The sequence below is a fragment of the Macrobrachium nipponense genome, chromosome 10, assembly GCF_015104395.2.
Source record: "Macrobrachium nipponense isolate FS-2020 chromosome 10, ASM1510439v2, whole genome shotgun sequence".
Lineage (NCBI taxonomy): Eukaryota > Metazoa > Arthropoda > Malacostraca > Decapoda > Palaemonidae > Macrobrachium > Macrobrachium nipponense.
In genome coordinates, this window is record NC_087204.1 from 96,034,899 (window position 1) to 96,052,433 (window position 17,535).

The following is a 17,535-nucleotide window of genomic DNA, read 5'->3' on the forward strand; positions in this document are numbered from 1 at the left end:
TACAATTGTACATCGGGACCGGGGGGGGGAGCCGCCTCCCCCGCGCTCGACGATCGCGAGAGAGACCCTACCCCCCCTCCCTCCCCCCCCCCAAGCGAAGAGTCATCTGTGGGAAAATGAGCGGGGGGGGTCTCGTTCCCACGGATCAGCGAGAGAACGCCGATACCTCAAGGGGAATAGTCATCTGGAACGACGGGGGGGGGTCTCGTTTCCCCACCCCCTGCACAGTCCCCATGTACCCAACAACAAAATAAGAGCCCTAGAGCAATCGTGCCATCGGCACGAATACAAGGCATAAGGATCAATTCCCTGACTGAGCGGAACTTGAACATAAAATTAAAATTGATGCAATCAATAAGGAACAAAACAAAATGAAAATGCATCTTGCAAAACGATTCACTTCACAATGAATAAGGGCTCGGATCGAGCGCATTTGCGCCCTCGGTACCGAGCGCAAGGGGTGAAAGGTTTCATTCCTTACCTTTATGGATCAAGGTTTCTGGAAACCTTGATCCATAATGAAATGATGCAATCAACAAATATATGAAAATGAAGACTACTGCGCTTGCGATTTCACTTCATACAAATAAAAAGGGGAAGGATCAATTCCCGTGAATAGCGGAACATTGATCCCAGTCAACAATGCAATCTCAATAAAAAAATGAAAATGAAAAAGAACTGCACTTGCGATTTCACTTCATTTAAATTAAAAAGGGGGAAGGATCAATCTCCGGGCAAGCTCGGAAACTGATCCAAAATGAGTATTGCTACAATAAAAAATAATATATGAAAATGAAAAAGAATACTGTACTTGCGATTCCACTTTCATACTTAATAAGTTTCCGTGCCGAGCGCATTCGTTCGGCAACGGGCATACAGGTCAAAAAATTATAAATGAAAAGAGCACTTACTTACGATTTTCATCTACACATTTCCAACCCAATATACGCTCGGAGCGAGCGCTCCCGCCCTCGGCACCGAGCAATTAAACAATACGAGGATCATTCTGGGAAAATGAATTCCCGCAATTACGCCCTTCAGTCCCGGCACTCGGGTAATCGGAGGCGTTGTGAACCAAGATCCTTTAATTCACAATTGAATTCAATGAAATGATTGTACTTACAATTCAGTTTCACTAGATACATAGAAAAAGAAAAAACACAATCATGCGAAGCAGACGACGATGAAGCGGTCAGAGAGCGATGATACACGTCCCACCACGCCAGCAGGCCGAAAGCAAAAGTGGTTTGTTTACCTACCAGTCGCGCAGCATGCGCGCCTGTCGGACAAGCAGTTAACTACCGAACCCCTTGTTCGAAAGCTTACGACCTATCCAGCTGCCGCTAGTACCTTCCTATTGTAAAAGGAGCGAAGGTTTGTATGCCGTGTCGGAACAAACGAGTGTTCGTTACAGAAATATTGCCAAAAGACTTGCTTGCACTGTCTCTGAAACCCATAGTAGGTATGCTGCTTAGTTGTCAATCAAGTTTTTTGTAATCAAATATTTTTTACAAGCTAGCTATTGAATAAATTTGTATTTTTCTCAATCAAAACATATGCCCCTCAATGCTAACTTTCCTCTTTTAACGACTTTCTGGTCATTGCAAATTCGGCCCCATGATTTCTTATGGTGCGAAAACAGACAGAGGCCCAGGGACCAAAAACGATTGTGTCACACTACGGCGATAATCCGGCAGTAAAACATCTTCATATATCCAAAAAGTAAATAATAAAGATATATATGTGCAATACGATTATAACAATTACATGAATAGCTGATAACAATCTGCATGAATAACTGGTAAACTGTTCTGCAAGAAAGTTGAGTATAGCAATTATTTACAATAGGTGCGAAAGTCAAGATGTCGTGACGTCATAATACAGGACTTAAAAGAACATTCTAATTCCGAAAAATAATTACTTAAATTTAAGTCAGAATCGAGTTACTTCTTCAATAACGAATATTTTCAAATTAATCATCATAAATATGTAAAATATTGATGTTTTACTATTTATTTAAAAAATTATCTAAGTGCACGCTTCGTCGTCTTCTTCTACCAAAACAGTTGTTTACTTAAAAATGTCCTGGTAAGGGACAGTGTTCCGATTGTTGTAATGAAAGTGCCCCAGCGTCTGTGGGTACAAGTGGTGTGCGGATTTATCACAGGAAATGGGAAGTTTGCTGACACAAGCGACTCCGTAAACATTGAGATGGCATCAATCCTCTAAAATATTGAAGCATAAGTAAAAATTTCAAAAGCGTTTTGGTGAGATTTCAACTGCCGTGGACACCCTTTTCACTACCCCCTGTTTAAATCTTAAAATTTGGCCTTAATATCTATCTTTGGAGAAAATACTTACTTCGAAAGGAGAATAGAGGTCTTTAGCTCCGTTTCTCACCAACAAGAAGTTGTGACTGATGCCCATCTCCGGTGTCAGGACGCGTTATAGTAATGTACTTTTTCGGAGGGTGGCATGCATTGATAGTCGTTGGCTTGCTGCAGGCCATGCGGTGTTTTACCCTAGTGTGCACTGCGTATGGCCAGACTTTTCATTACCCTCTGTTTAATCTTAAAATATGGCCTTAATTTCTAACTTTGGAGAAAATACTTACTTCAAAAGGAGAGTAGAGGTCTCGAGCTCCTTCTCTCACCACCAACAACTCATGACTTTAACATGTCAGGACATGTTAAAGTACTTTTTCAGAGGGTGGCCTCAAACGCGGTAGTCAGTGGCTCGGCTAGTCCAGTCGGTTGTTTACCCTAGTGTCATTTGAATAACTGTGAAACCTTTACCCTGTACCTAGGATAACTACTAGCTAGTTTGGTTTCTCAGAGCTTTAAATGTTTTAATATGGACGAGGACATACCTACAATATAGACAGTCATTAGGTATACTCATTTATAGATTTCTGTAGCAATAGGTACCTATGTTTTGGAACTGCCACAAATTTAACATACCTAAATTTAACATACCTAAGTTTAGAGGACTTACCTTCACAGTCTGTGGCATAAATAACACCATACTTCTCTTCAATGTCTCCGCATTGCACTGCCGAAATTGCAATGAAAATAAGTCCGATTACAACGTACAACTCCATGTCTTTTTTGGTTACGCTTACCCAGTGACGTTAATTGGGTACCGGAATAGTACCACCATAGGGATAAACCGCTTTATCCGCTAATAAGCTTAGAACGCGTAGCAGTAGTGGTAGTATGAGGGAGGTTGTATCTATGGTAACAGCTCCTCCCAGACTCTAAGTTACTTTTGCTTGAACTTGTACCGTTGCAATTTTCACTTTTGGTGTCTTATTGATACAAAGTTCTCAATTAGTTGTTTTCTGGCCCTAGTTTCTTCTGAAATATAAGAATACAAACAAAGACTTTTTCTCTACTATACTAGTAAGGTTATAAATAAACTTATTTTATTCCTTACTTCCCTGCACTCTGGACAATAGAAGCTTGAAAAGTTTTAAATCTTCATTGCCTTCATCACACAATAAACGTTTGGTGTTTATTCTTTTTATTAGGCTCTATTAGGTTTAGTCTACCCATGCTTTTGACTTTTATGTTTAATCGTAACCTGGCAGTTTACATCTTCAATACATTGTTTGAATTGTGTATAAATAAATGGGGACGACCTCCCTTCCATCTTGTTTGCTTTTTATGTCTTTTTGAGACCCATTAACTTCTTACATTTCTGAATAGTGTTTATTTTCCATTATCTCCATTTCCTCAAGATAATAACCAGTCATTTTTATCTCGCTCAGCTGTTCGAATGGTATATATTTCGATGAGTGTTTAATGATCTCTCTCTCTCTCTCTCTCTCTCTCTCTCTCTCTCTCTCTCTCTCTCTCTCTCTCTCTCTCTCTCTCCAAAACGTCGAGTTGCATTTCACTGCTTATGTTGTCAACACAGGTATCCTGGATTAGAGAGAGAGAGAGAGAGAGAGAGAGAGAGAGAGAGAGAGAGAGAGAGAGAGAGAGAGAGAGAGAGAGAGAGAGAGAATACACCTGTGCACCACATGCGTGCGCGTGTGATATCCATTAGAATTTTCTTGTAACATAAGGTTGAAATGACTGGTCTTGAGCCAAGCTCTGATCAAGGTACCTTGTTACAGGGTCCAGCTAGGCAAGTATAATCGTGAAATTTACTACACAGTATATTTACCTGTGCCCATACGAAACTAATTGTTGTAAAAGGTAAGTGCCTGTCATTTGATAATGTGCTGTCATGATTACATTAATTTTTTTATCGGTAATCTAATTTGTTAAAAGAGCCAAGTGATTTTTTTGGACGAATCATTAAGATATAGTTTTATGAATCATTGAAATTTAGTTTTACAAGATATTTTATGCTTATTCTTGAATAACTTTGCTTGAGACAACCTAATTCATGAGGAACATGCTCTGAATAATTACCTGCTGTGCAATGATGACTATCGTCATACCGCCGATATGATTGGTTCAAAAGGTGATTCGTATTCAAAATGCCGTACAATATTAGACAAAGTACGACTCAATTTTTAATAGCAGTATGCGACTTCACAAATATGCGCATGAATTTGCTAAATATGGAGAATATACAGAAGGGAACAAAAAAATTGATTTTCTTATCTCTCGGACACTGAACACGGGGGAGGGCGTTGAAATTTCGTCTTTATTTATGTTCCCGAATCGTAAATTGCTTACTCTTAAGCTAAGAGTCAGCGTCGGAATTCTTCATCCTCTGCCCAAACGAAACGGCTGCTAGGTAACTACGACCTTGACCTTTGAACATAACCTGGTCTTTATCTTATCTAAGTTATCTTTTTAAATGTTCATGCCTTGAATAAGTGCATAAGACTGAGTGAACTTTAATAGTAGTAGTAAGCTTCAACGACTCTTCATGGAAGGCCGCCACTGTTGTCGCAGACGTAGGTTGACGTAAGGATTGGACCAGACCTAACTTTTATTGATTAGTGGGCGTGGTAGCCAGTTTTTATTGCATTACAAAACCATGTTTATAGGTAGTTCCAGTCATAGGATTCAAAATCAATCGCTAGGTAGGCTATCATTGTTCAACTGCCTGAGGCCTAGTAGGTAGGCTTGGAGCCTCGCCCTCTTTGTGGATTTTTTTTTCTTACCTATAAAAATGCTATTTAATGTTTGTTTATATTTTGTTGTTGTTTTGTAAGCAAAGTGTCCTATTAAATTAAATTTTAAGTAAGATTTTCTTTTGATAGTCATTATTGTGACAAATGTTAGGTATTTTTGTTCATTAGGTAGCCTGTCATTGAGACAAACCTTAATGAATTAGCTTTTACCCCATCCATACCTCTATTAATACCCTCTAGTTAGGTATGGGAGACCATACCCTAAACTATGAGAACTTTTGTGGCAGGAAACACAGAAGACAAGTGTTTGTTCTGAGATTAGAGGTAGAATAACTTTGAAAGTACTTCGAATCACAAAAGAAATGGGAAAAATAGGCTAGCTGCCTATCTAGGTATAGGTAGGGTAAAAAACCGCATGGTACAGGGGTGGACCATGTACGATCAATGTGTACAACCCCAAGAAAAGTACATTATAACGCGTCCTGACACCGGAGTAGAGGTCTTTAGCTCCGTTTCTCACCAACAACAAGTCGCGTCTGATGCCCATCTCCGATGTCAGGACGCGTTATAATGTACTTTTCTTGGGGTTGTACACATTGATCGTACATGGTCCACCCCTGTACCATGCGGTTTTTTACCCTATATGCTTAACATCACTACATGAAAAAAGTAAAATGTCTCCTAGGCTTTAGTTAGAAAGTGAAATATTCTAACTTAACCTCACCTCATCAAAGATACAGTATCTTAACTAGCCTAGACCCTCCTTTAACCCTCAGATGGAAAAAGGCCAAATGTTACTAAAAAGGAATGAATCATAACTTAGCCTAACCTGACATAGGTAGCAGGATCCCGCATGAAACCTACTTAGCCTACAAATCTTCATTTACAGAACATGTTTGGCATGAAAAGAGGGTGGGAGCACTTTTGTTCTCCCTGGACTCTCAGCCTTCTTTAACCCCTTAGGTATTTACCGACAGTTTGTTTGGGGATACACAGAATACCCCCATTAAGACTATTGCAGAGTATGTACTGGGTACATTGAGGTGGTAAGCACATACTACCAAAATTCCCAGCCTTCCTCTTTTCAGCTCTAGACCTCTTTATGATTCAGTTTGAAGGGTTAGGAGCAAAACAAACAGCATTGGATGTGCTCTGGAAGGTGGTATGCACTTCCAGGCATATGATGAAGCATAATAAACATTATTGCTGGCTATCCAGATTCAGTCAGTTGGAAATATACTGTGTATACATATATGCACACATACACATATACATATAAGTATAGATAAGTAATAAAAACTTTAGTATTTGGAAACAACAAGTGTAATCTCTCTCTGAATATAACAAAAAGAGTTATGTGGCAATGCTCACTTGTGGTATCAAGTGTGGCAACTCATGGGAGGAAAGTTGGATAACGGTCATTTCACTTTGCACTTCTGGGCAGTAATCATGGAATACACTGTAGGCTCTGATGTTGTTGTTTATTACAATGATAAGTGAAAAAAAAGATATAACCAAGAACCCATGTTCATCTTTTTTTAGATATAGTACATAGCTATAAGCTTGAAAATGTAAAAAAATCTACGCAAGTATAAATGGTATAAAACCATTTACAGTTTTGTTTTTCTGTACTTCTCTTGTCTTCTTTCTCTGGAGATACTTCGGTGAAAAGTTCATATGTAAAGAGGATTAATTATACTAGCCACATTATGTAAGACCCATTTACTTTTTATTTATTTCATTATCAAGAAAACTGGTTTGGTAGCGAGTACAATGTTTACGTTTTGTTAAGCTTCTCAGTAATGAAGAGGTTAAATGTACTTCGCATCCACTGCTTTGTAAGTGGAAAGTTCAGGTTATGTTCATACCTTTTGCAGAGCTCTTCACAAGTATATGTAAATCCTCTTCTCCTATACTAACCTTTTTGATAGCAATCTTATTCTTCACATTTATGTAATTCACATTTATGTACACTATCTCCTCCCACTTCCTTAGCCTTTCAAAAATTGATCTTTACAAATTGTAAGACTTTACAAGTTTTCATTTTAGCTGACATTAGCAACCAAAAGTCATTTGTCCAAAACAAATTCTGCTCTCCAAAATTCAGCATGAAGAATAGAAAAATAAATTTTTAACCGGCATATCTAAATGAAAAAAAAATCTTGATCCTTTTACTATTAACCTACAGATTGGTATCAGATATCCTGTAGGTTGGTACCACATGTATATACTGTGTATAGCACATTGTAGAGACCCCTGAAGATTTTTAACAGCATTACTTTCTATCTTTTACTTTTCATTTGTTCTCTCCAGTCTCATCCTACTCAGCTCTTAACGTCTGTAACCTCTCGTTTATGTATAGATCTTTTGGGTGAGTTGTGTGAAAGTTTAAAAATGTGACTCATTGGTCTTGTTAAACTGCTTATGTTTTTTTTTTTTATTATTGATTGGGTAGTTCAGTAAGTATCACTGAAAAAATGGTGGTTTGCATGCCAGTGAATTCAAAGTTGGTTGTTTTTAACAGTTAAGTACAGTATTTGATAATCCTTCAAAAAGGATTGTTGACTGAATGTTTACCTATGTATACAGTATTTTTGTCGTTTTTACAATTGACCTTATTCATTTTGATTTTCATGCAGCATGGCACTGGAATGACAAAACGTAAAGCAAATATGATAAGTAAGTAGGGATGGCGTTACCTCAGCTAAAGAGGTTATGCTTTTGGTTTGATGTGTCTATTTTTGTTTGTAAGCAAGGTTATAACAAAGTATTTTACTGAGATTTGTACAGAAACATTACCAAACGTGGGGTTTGTGACTTGCAGCTAACTAGTACATCATTATTTTTTGAGAGAGAAGGGAATGTAATTTTTGGAGAGAAGGGATCTTTTGCAGATGGATTACACAGCCTTGTTACCTCTTCTAGGCTGAAACAGAAACTATACTCACCATTGCCATAGATCTTTGTACTCATATTTAGGAGGGGGAAAGATTGCTTGCCCTTGCTTTTATATAACTTCTTGCATCTGCATAAATTCTCAGAAGACAAGATCTGCTAAGTCCCTGTCAGTTTTTTGTCTCTATGTTTGGTTTGTTTGGTAATTGGTATATTTTTCATTTCTAGCCTTTGCTAGAAGTAGATGTTGTACTGCTGTATGTCTTCTTCATCACAACCACTGTCCCCAATTTAATGGGTCGGTTACCTTCATGCACCTTCTCCAAGTACTGTTTCTATCAGTCTTCCCCAATGCATCTGCCATGGTTTAAAGATTTGGTTAAGATTTTCTAACATCCTCATGCACTTGCAGTTGTCAGCAATAGTTATGGGTGTTATACCTAGTCTGTAACTAAAAGTCTCTGCAAGGCAGCTGTTGTCCTTTTAGCTGCATTTTATGATGCCCAATAATACAGTTGTTATATTTTTGTACATGAACTTCCCTGACAGATATATACTTAGCTATAGTCTCCGACGTTCCCGACAGAATTTCAAATCTCGCGGCACACGCGACAGGTAGGTCAGGTGGTCTACCTTACCCGCCGCTGGGTGGCGGATGTACGAACCACTCCCGTAAGCTTGTCAGATTTTTCTCTGTCGCGGGAACGATAACAACTGTTGTCGGTTCCTCTCGATAGTTTTTCGATTCTCGCTTGCCTGGAGTTAATTTGGACTTCTTTTGGTGACGTATTCGCTTTGTTTGGCTTGGCATACGCTGATTGTGGACCGGTTTGATTTTGAGTTTGATTTTCTTTAGCGATGTCTGATCTAGAATCGGTAGTTAAAACTTCGGTTTGTTTAGGGTTTGCGTGAATGAAGGATGTAAGGTGAGGTTGCCGAAAGCTTCGGTAGACCCCCACACGGTTTGCATGAATGCAGGGGGACGAATGTGCTTTTGCTAACCCTCCTTTGTAGTGAATGTAAGGGATTGAATGAAGAAGAATATAAGGCTCTCTCTTCTTATGTTAGGAAGTTGGAACGTGATAGAGTGCGTAAGGCTTCCTCTAGAAGTTCTAGCAGATCTAGAATGAGTGAGTTGGATGTGGATCCTAATAGTACTAACGTAGAATTAGAACCTTCTTCCCAAGTTGGCAGCCCCGGCTCCCCGCACCGAAGCCGAAGATTCGCCTTCGGAGGCAGCAGCCTCTGAAAGCCAAGAATCGTTCTTTGGATCAGAAGATTCGTCAGTTGGAAGGTAAGGAGAGTGTTAGTGATCAGTGCAGTGTCCCCAGTGTTGTGGAGGGTGCGTCTGACCGGCTCCTTAGTGCCTCTAGGCCTAGACCTCTTCCAGACTCCCAGTTCCAGTGGAGTAGGAAAGTCGAAAGCCGCAGGAGGGCTAGGGAGAGCCCCCACCGGTCAGGCGTCCCCTCGGCAGATCCTGAAGTACGCTCCCAGGCTGCCTCGGATCGCTACAAGAAGGAGCTCCTACGCCAGTGCTTCTCCTCTTCGTCGTCTCCCTCTCCGAAGAGAGGTTGGAACTCCCCGGATGCGTCGCGCCCGTTGAAGAGGGCTTGGAAGGCTCCCTGCAGTCCTTGGCTTCTAGTCCGGAGGTTTTCCCGGAAGAATCGTCGGTGGAGGCGAAGAAACCCAAGAAATCCTGTGATCGTTCTTCTTCTCGCGCTCCGCGCTCGGCGCCTGCTTCCGAGGAAGAACAAGAAGATTCTCCTACGAGAGTACTCGCGGGACTTCAAGCTCAGAAACACGGCGCTAGCAGAACCTCTCTAGCAGTTAGATCACGTAGGAAGAAGGACGTTTCTCTTCCGATCAAGAGATCTAGGCGCCGCTCTTCAGAGGATCGTTCTCCTTCATATGGGGAGGTTTCGTATGAAGGTGGGGCTCTGCGTGAGCGCCCTCGCTCGCCTGGCTCTCTTTCGATTTCAAGGCGCCAAACATCGGTAGGACGCTCTATGGAGAAAGAAGTTTTTTCTCCAGATGGATTCCCGCTTCCGGTAAGCGCACTGCACCTGCTCATCACGCGATTTCTTCAACTCCCTCGCGTGAGACTTCTCCTCAGCAGCCTCAAGATTCTAGAAGGCGCCCTTATACAAGTAGGCGTTCTTCTTCCAGATGTCACTCTCCTCGAGTGTCGGATCGTGGCTTCTCTCCTGACAGGCATCTAGAGTCTGGTAGGAGTCGTGTGCATGATAGACGGCCTACTGTTAGCCGCTCCCCGCAAGGTAGGCGCCAAGAGCCTACTGCACATGGATCTCCTAGTAGGCGCTCGTCTCTTTTAAGGCGTCATACTCCTGCTTATTCTCCTGAGGGGCAGACAACAAGAGTCTTTCAAGCGCCCTTCTCCGTGTAGGCGCTCTCCCGCTTCTAGGCGCACTTCTCCTGACCGTTTTGTCCCCTCTTGGTAGGCACCAGGAATCCCGGAAGCGCCCTTCTCCAAGTAGGCGCTCGTTAGTTTTTGAAGCGCCCTTTCCCTTTTCTCCTGAATGTTACCCTCTTGTTAGACCGTCAAGAGTCTCGCAAGCAGCCTTTCTCCTAGTAGGCGCATTTCGCCTTCCAGTCGAACTTCTGTTATCGTACGCAACTGGACAGGTATGGAGAGCCGCGCAAGCGCTCTGCTCTCGATAGGCGCTCTTCTCCTGGCAGCCGCTCGCCTCAGGATAGGCACATAGAGTATAGTAGGCGCTCGCCTCCTCGTAAGCGCCCTGTGGATGTTTCCGAGGATTCTCGGAGTAGGAGCCCTACCTCTCCTTCCCTTCGGCTGAGATTCCGTATACCTCGTAAGAGGGAGTCTCATCGTAGACTTCCCAGATCTTCTCATCGTTCTCCAGTGGATGTGAACTCTTCTAAGAGAGGGCGTTCTCCAACCTCTCGCTCACTCCTGCTAGGATCCCTTCGTCACCTAAGGATCTTCCGCTCGCCTCGACAAGACGTCCTAGAAGGTTCGGATGAGGAACCGAACACTTCTGCTGCTGTCTCTTCTTACAAGAAGCTTACAGAGCTACTTTTACAAGTTTTTGGGGATTCCCTTACGCCTACGGCTCCTCCTTCTCCTCACTCACTTTTTTCAACGGCGAAGACAGCGAAGAGTTCTTCTTGGTGAGGATGAAGCCAACTCTTTTCTATGAAGAAGGCACTGAGGAGTTTTGGTTCCTGGATGGCTTCCAAAGAAGAAGCGGGGAAAACGATGTTCGCTTTTCCTCCTTCGAAGTTATCAGGACGCGCTGGTTTCTGGTACGAAACAGGAGAGCCCTTAGGATTGGGTCTATACCGTCTTCGGCTGATTCGGATTTTTCGGCGCTGGTAGATTCGACAAGGAGAACTGCCCTTAACTCTGCTAAGACGACTTGGTGGCAATGAATGAATTGGATCATTTGCTCAAAGGTATGTTTAGAGTGCTAGAAGTATTTAACTTCCTTGATTGGTCGTTGGGAGTCCTAGCCAAGAAAATTGAAGTGCCAGAGTCAATTTCGCCAGAAGATCTTATGTGTGTGTGTCTTGTATGGACAAGTCGGTAAGAGACGGAGCGAGTGAAATCGCCTCCCTTTATGGGGCCGGGATCGTGAAGAAGAGGTCGGTTTATTGTTCCTTCTTAACGAAGTCGGTCTCCCATGCTCAGAGGTCTTCTTTGCTGTTGCTCCTCTGTCTACTCAGTTGTTCCCGAAACATCGAGTGCAGGACATTTCGAGGTCACTTTTCGGCCAAAGCCACCAGGACCTTTTGGCACAGTCGGCAAGAAAAACCTCGCCCTTCCTTCCCTACCAAGGCTAAGAAGGTGAAAAGGCAAGTGTTCGAGAACCCTTTCGAGGGGCATCTTCATCAAGAACCTCTACGTTTTTTAGAGGTCGTAGACCTTCAAGAAGGGGTAAGACTTTCGCCAAGTCTGTTAAAGCCCCCAAATAACTTGCAAGTCTCTTCAAACAACGGTGGGCGCCAGACTCTTAGAGTTTGCAGAAGTCTGGGCCCAAAAAGGGGCGGATCCTTGGACCCTTTTCTATTTTGAGGAGAGGTTACCTCATCCCTTTCGTCGAAAAGACCTCCTTGACGACCTCCCAAGGGAACTGATGGCCAGGTAGAGAACCCCATCATGAATCAAGCTCTCCATCTAGCAGTAGATCAGATGCTGGAGAAGGGGGCTATCGAACTAGTGACAGACCATCATTCATCGGGCTTCTACAACCGCCTTTTCCTAGTTCCGAAGTCCTCAGGGGGATGGAGACCGGTGTTGGATGTAAGCGCCCTGAACTTCTTCGTAGAAAAGAAGAAGTTCACGATGGAAAAGCCGCCTTCATCAGTGCTGGCAGCACTTCGTCCAGGGGACTGGATGGTTTCCTTGGATTTACAGGACGCTTACTTCCACGTACCGATCCATCCTTCCTCGAGGAAGTTTCTCAGATTCATGATGGGGGGGAAAATTTTTTCAGTTCAGGGCTCGTGTTTTCGGCCTCTCGACGGCCCCTCAAGTTTCACGGGGATTTTGAGGAATGTGGCTCAATGGCTTCATTTGAAAGGGGTGTGAGGATATCCATGTACCTCGACGATTGGCTAATAAGGGCCAATTCAGAAGACGTGTTTTTTCGTTGTTTGAAGGACTTACAAGTAACTTTAGAATTGACGAAGGCTTTGGGACTTCTCGTCAATTTCAAGAAGTCATCATAATTCCCGAGCAAGAGTGTGTGTATCTCGGGATACAGATGAACTCTCTGAGTTTTCGGGCTTTTCCCTCGCAGGAAAGGATTAGTCCCGAGGATTCGAGAGAGTAACAACCTTCTTAGGGAAAGAAGTATGCACAGTGAGGGAGTGGATGAGTCTGCTGGGGACGCTCTCCTCTCTGGAGCAATTCTCGTTTCCCTAGGAAGGTTGCACCTGAGACCGCTCCAATTCTTTCTTCATCGGAATTGGAGTCGTCGTTCTCAGGATTTGACGTTCTCCCTGTCGTTATCCCAGGACATCAAGAAACATCTCTTATGGTGGACAGATCCCAACCTCTTTGCGAAGGGACTGTCTCTTCAATCACAGACCCCCAACCTGGTGTTGTTCTCCGACGCGTCGGACATGGGGTGGGGTGCAACTCTGGGAACCAGCGCAAGTGTCAGGTACCTGGGTGGGGGACCAGGTAGCCTGGCACATCAACAGAAAGGAGTTGATGGCTGTGTGGCTGGCTCTGAAGGCTTTCGAGCCCAAGTCCAGAAGATTCGGTAGTGCAGGTCAACGCGGACAACACTACAGCTCTGGCATACAATCAGGAAACAGGGGGGGACGCATTCCTTCTCCCTGTACGAGACAGCAAGGGACCTTCTTCTGTGGGCAGAAGAAAGAGGAATCAAGCTTCTCACCAGGTTCGTGCAGGGAGAAAGGAATGTAGAGCAGATCTCCTCAGCAGGAAAGATCAGGTCCTTCCCACAGAGTGGACCCTTCATCTGGATGTATGCCAGAGCCTGTGGAAGTTATGGGGCAGGCCACACATAGACCTCTTTGCCACGTCAAAGAAACAAGAGGCTGGATCCTTACTGCTCTCCGATATCAGATCCAGAGGACAGTAGCAATAGATGCTCTTCTTCTAGACTGGAACGGACTCGACGTCTACGCGTTTCCCCCCTTCAAGATCCTGGGGGCTAACCATCAAGAAAGTTCGTAGAGTCCGATTCAACGAGAATGACCTTAATCCGCTCCCTTTTGGCCGGCCCAAGAATGGTTCACAGAGGTACTGGAATGGTTGGTGGACCTTCCAAGATCGCTCCCGCTAAGGAGCGATCTACTCAGACAACCCTAACATTCCACTTCGGACAGGTACCACAAAAATCTCCTCGCTCTCAGTCTGACTGGTTTTCAGACTGTCCAAAGTTTGGTCAGAGCGAAAGGCTTTTCAGCAACAGCTGCTCAAAGCAATCGCAAGAGCGAGGAGACCTTCCACCTTGCGTGTATACCAGTCAAAGTGGGATGCTTCTTAGACGTTGGTGCAAGAGGAAGAACATTTCCTCTTCCAGTACCTCTGTGACCCAAATTGCGGATTTCCTTATTTTTCCTCAAAAGAAGAATGTCATCTGGTTGTGTCAACTATTAAGGGATACCGCAGTATGTTGGCGGCGGTATTTGGCGGCATAGAGGCTTAAATATATCCGATGATAAGGACTGCTCGATCTTATTAGATCATTTGAAACCATTAAGCGTCCTCATGTAGTACCGAACTGGAATCTAGACGTAGTCCTACACAATTCCTTGGATCGTCTAGATTCGAACCTCCTGGCTTAGCCTCTTTCAAGGATTTGACGAAGAAGGCTATCTTCCTTTTGGCCCTAGCTACAGCTAAGAGAGTGAGTGAGCTCCAAGCTATTGAGGGCAATGTAGGGTTTAAGGAAGATTCTATGGTGTTCGTTTCGTTCTTCCAAGTTTCCTTGCAAAGAATGAAAACCCATCACGCCCTTGGCCCAGGAGCTTTGAAGTTTCGTAGTTTAGATCTTTTCTAGTAGGGGAAGAGCCTGAAAGAACTCTTTGCCCTATGAGAATTATGAAGTATTTCCTTAAGAGGAAGGAACAACTTAAGGCTAATCAAGATGTGCTTTGGTGCTCCGTAAAGGACCCCACCACTCGGCCCATGTCGAAGAATGCTCTTTCCTTTTTCTGAGAAGCCTTATTACAGAGGCACATGTTTGCCTGTAAGGAAGATCATTTTAGACTACTGAAAGTGAAAGCTCACGAGGTGAGAGCCATCGCAACTTCGCTTGCATTCAGAAAAAAATATGTCTTTGCAGAACTTGATGGAGGCGACTTTTTGGAGATGCCAATCGGTTTTCGCAAACCACTACCTACGTGATGTAAAAATCACATATGATAAACTGCTTCGCCTGGGAGGGGTCCTTTTCGTATCGGCGGATTCGGTGCTGGGGCAGGGAGCTGAAACTTATCCTGTGTAAGTTTTTTATATGTTACCCTATATTTTATATTGTTGTTTTTTGGTTGGTCTGAAAGAGGTTGCAGGAGGCACCTCTTTTTGTCGTAATATTAACCCTTTGTATTTTGGTTAGGTGGTCTGGTGGGTTTTGGCTCCTTGCAGAGGTAGTGGTAAGGATCTGTTAGGTAAGCGGACAAGGTCCCTCTAAAACAGCATCCGACTTGGATTCTACCACAATAGGGGATCACATATCCCAGTGGTAGATCCGAGAGTCTTTCAGCATCAGGTCACGTCCTAGTCTGTAGCTCTCCAGGCAATGCAGACTCAGAGATAGTATCTATGAAGTCTTCATCCTGAAAAGGTGAGAACCAAGGTTTTTATATCCTACAACATTAGTTGTTTCCCGGTCTTACCTGTAGTTATTGAGCTGTCTCTTACCCTCCACCAAGGGTGCCAATCAGCTAAGTATATATCTGTCAGGGAAGTTCATGTACAAAAATGATATTGTTAAACTACAATAAAGTTTTTGTACTACTTGTTACTGGCAGATATATACGATTAATGGCCCACCCAGCCTCCCCTCAGGAGACAGGTGGAAGAGAAAAATCTGACAAGCTACGGGAGTGGTTGTACATCCGCCACCCATGGCGGCGGGTAAGGTAGACCACCTGACCTACCTGTCGCGTGTGCCGCGAGATTTGAAATTCTGTCGGGAACGTCGGAGACTATAGCTAAGTATATATCTGCCAGGTAAGTATGTACAAAACTTTATTGTAGTTTAACAATATCATTTTTACACACCCACCATGAGGTGAAGATTTTGTGCTGTGTGTTTTCTCATTTTGTTGGGAGTAGGTATTAAACCCTGTCAGTGCTGTTACTATACAATACATGTTCTAAGTTAAGGCTTTGGAATTCATTATATTGTCACTAAGTTGGATTTGATGGTAATATCTGCAGTGGTGGAAACACTCAGTAGAGTAATTGTGTTTAACGGCTGTGTACTGCAACAATTTTTTCCAGTAGTATTATTTCCATTAGATAATTTTTCACCATGCCTTTATGCAGCTGCCCTGGCCTCTTGATTAGGATTTGTGGCTATTCTGTGTCAAGTTGTGATAGCAACCCTCATCACTTGTGTAGTACGTATTTGTGAGGGTCAAGTACATTCTCCTACCCTTACTTGTTCCATTTGCCAGTGTTGGTCTCCAATTCAGTGAGACTTTTACCTCAGTAGTAAGAGATGAAAAATAAAGAGGCCTAAGTTTTCCACAGGTGGCATTAGCTTTCATTGGCTTCAGATTTATTTATTATTTTTTTTTTTACCAGACTGCTTAATCTTGGAGTCCTGCATTATACAGTACCTCTGGTCTAATGATACTTCCCCCCGCTGATGGATTTGGGCTTCATTTCAGCCAGGAAGTGGAAGCATGTGGTGGTCATCGAGTGTCATTACAGAAAGTTGATTCCACACAGCAGTTTTGTAACACAGTTGCTTCAGTTGACATCAGCAACTGTTTTATCTTTAAAGGTTTCCAGCACAAGCATCAGGGGAATTCTTTATAGATCTCCAGCAGTGGCAAATTCAACACCATCCCATTGTAAGGGTGTGTCTAATACCACTAGCTTGAAAGATGATTCATTTTACGAACACATTATGCTAGGTTGGACCACCCATCCCATAGCGTCTCATAGCTATCCTGTCAGATATCTATTGTGTCCTGCATTTAATCAGCCCTATTTTCAGAGGTCTCACTGGAACCTTAAGATGCTCAGCTTTTACACTTAATATTTTCAACCAAAGCTTCATGAGGAGAGGCTTCTTTGCAGCTGAAATTGTTGCCAGACCCAGTAAGAGATCAAAGTGGTAGCCTACACAAGAATTCAGGGTTTTTACCATTGGCCATGGTGGAACCAGTTAAACATGCCCCAACCTGTATTGAGTAATAGGTCTTCCTCTTTTTTTTTTCTAGGATTGGAGAGTCTGAGGATTTTTTAAAACAGATAGACAGGCTATGAAAGAGTATTGGGTTAGTGTAAAAAGAAGGAATTTGTTTTTGAAATGGTTAATTTTCTTTAACCTTTGTTTGTTGTAGTGTGGATCATCACTGACAATAAATCTGGTTGTGTAATAACTATTAGGTAAGCTCCTCCCATGCTTGCCTTTGTCAGCTGTTCATTGGTTCAGTGGCAGCTTTTTCCCCTATTGGAATTGAATTCCAGAATTCACTTCCATATGTTGATCTTGAATCTCATAACCTTTCTTCATCATTTCCATTATAATAAACTTTCCCATTATTTGGTCAGTCATTAAGCTTGTCCTCAACTCATACATAAAATGAAGTTGGTACTCTTCTGTAAACTAAAAGTTTGTTACTTTACACCGTTTGCATATTTATGGTTATCCTTGAATCATATTTAATGTTTTTATTCAAGTGTCTTACCAAGCAGTTATATATATAGCTGTAGGTTCCCTACTGCAGCAGACCAAAATTCAAACTTTTGCGCTGGCACCGCCATTGCCAGTATAGGTAACAGATAACCACCCACTTCTGGTACTCTGGTATGACAACATCATACCTCTCAATTCAATTTCTGTCGG

General features: G+C 42.8%; 1 protein-coding gene and 1 pseudogene across 5 annotated transcripts in view; one reads left to right on the forward strand and one right to left on the reverse strand.

Moving 5' to 3' along the window:
- Window positions 1-3,272, reverse strand: part of LOC135224053 (protein canopy homolog 3-like) — a 36,240-nt pseudogene extending 32,968 nt beyond the window's left edge.
- Window positions 3,273-4,600: 1,328 nt separating this feature from the next.
- The window catches only part of LOC135223779 (oxidoreductase HTATIP2-like), a 50,084-nt gene continuing 37,149 nt past the window's right edge, over window positions 4,601-17,535 (forward strand). The window contains exons 1-2 of one of the 5 annotated variants that reach the window (XM_064262557.1): window positions 4,676-4,752; window positions 7,735-7,774. In XM_064262557.1, the coding sequence (XP_064118627.1) occupies window positions 7,747-7,774 (28 nt within the window). In that variant the 5' untranslated portion in view covers window positions 4,676-4,752; window positions 7,735-7,746. The other 4 variants (XM_064262559.1, XM_064262556.1, XM_064262560.1 and 1 more) reach the window with 4 other exon arrangements.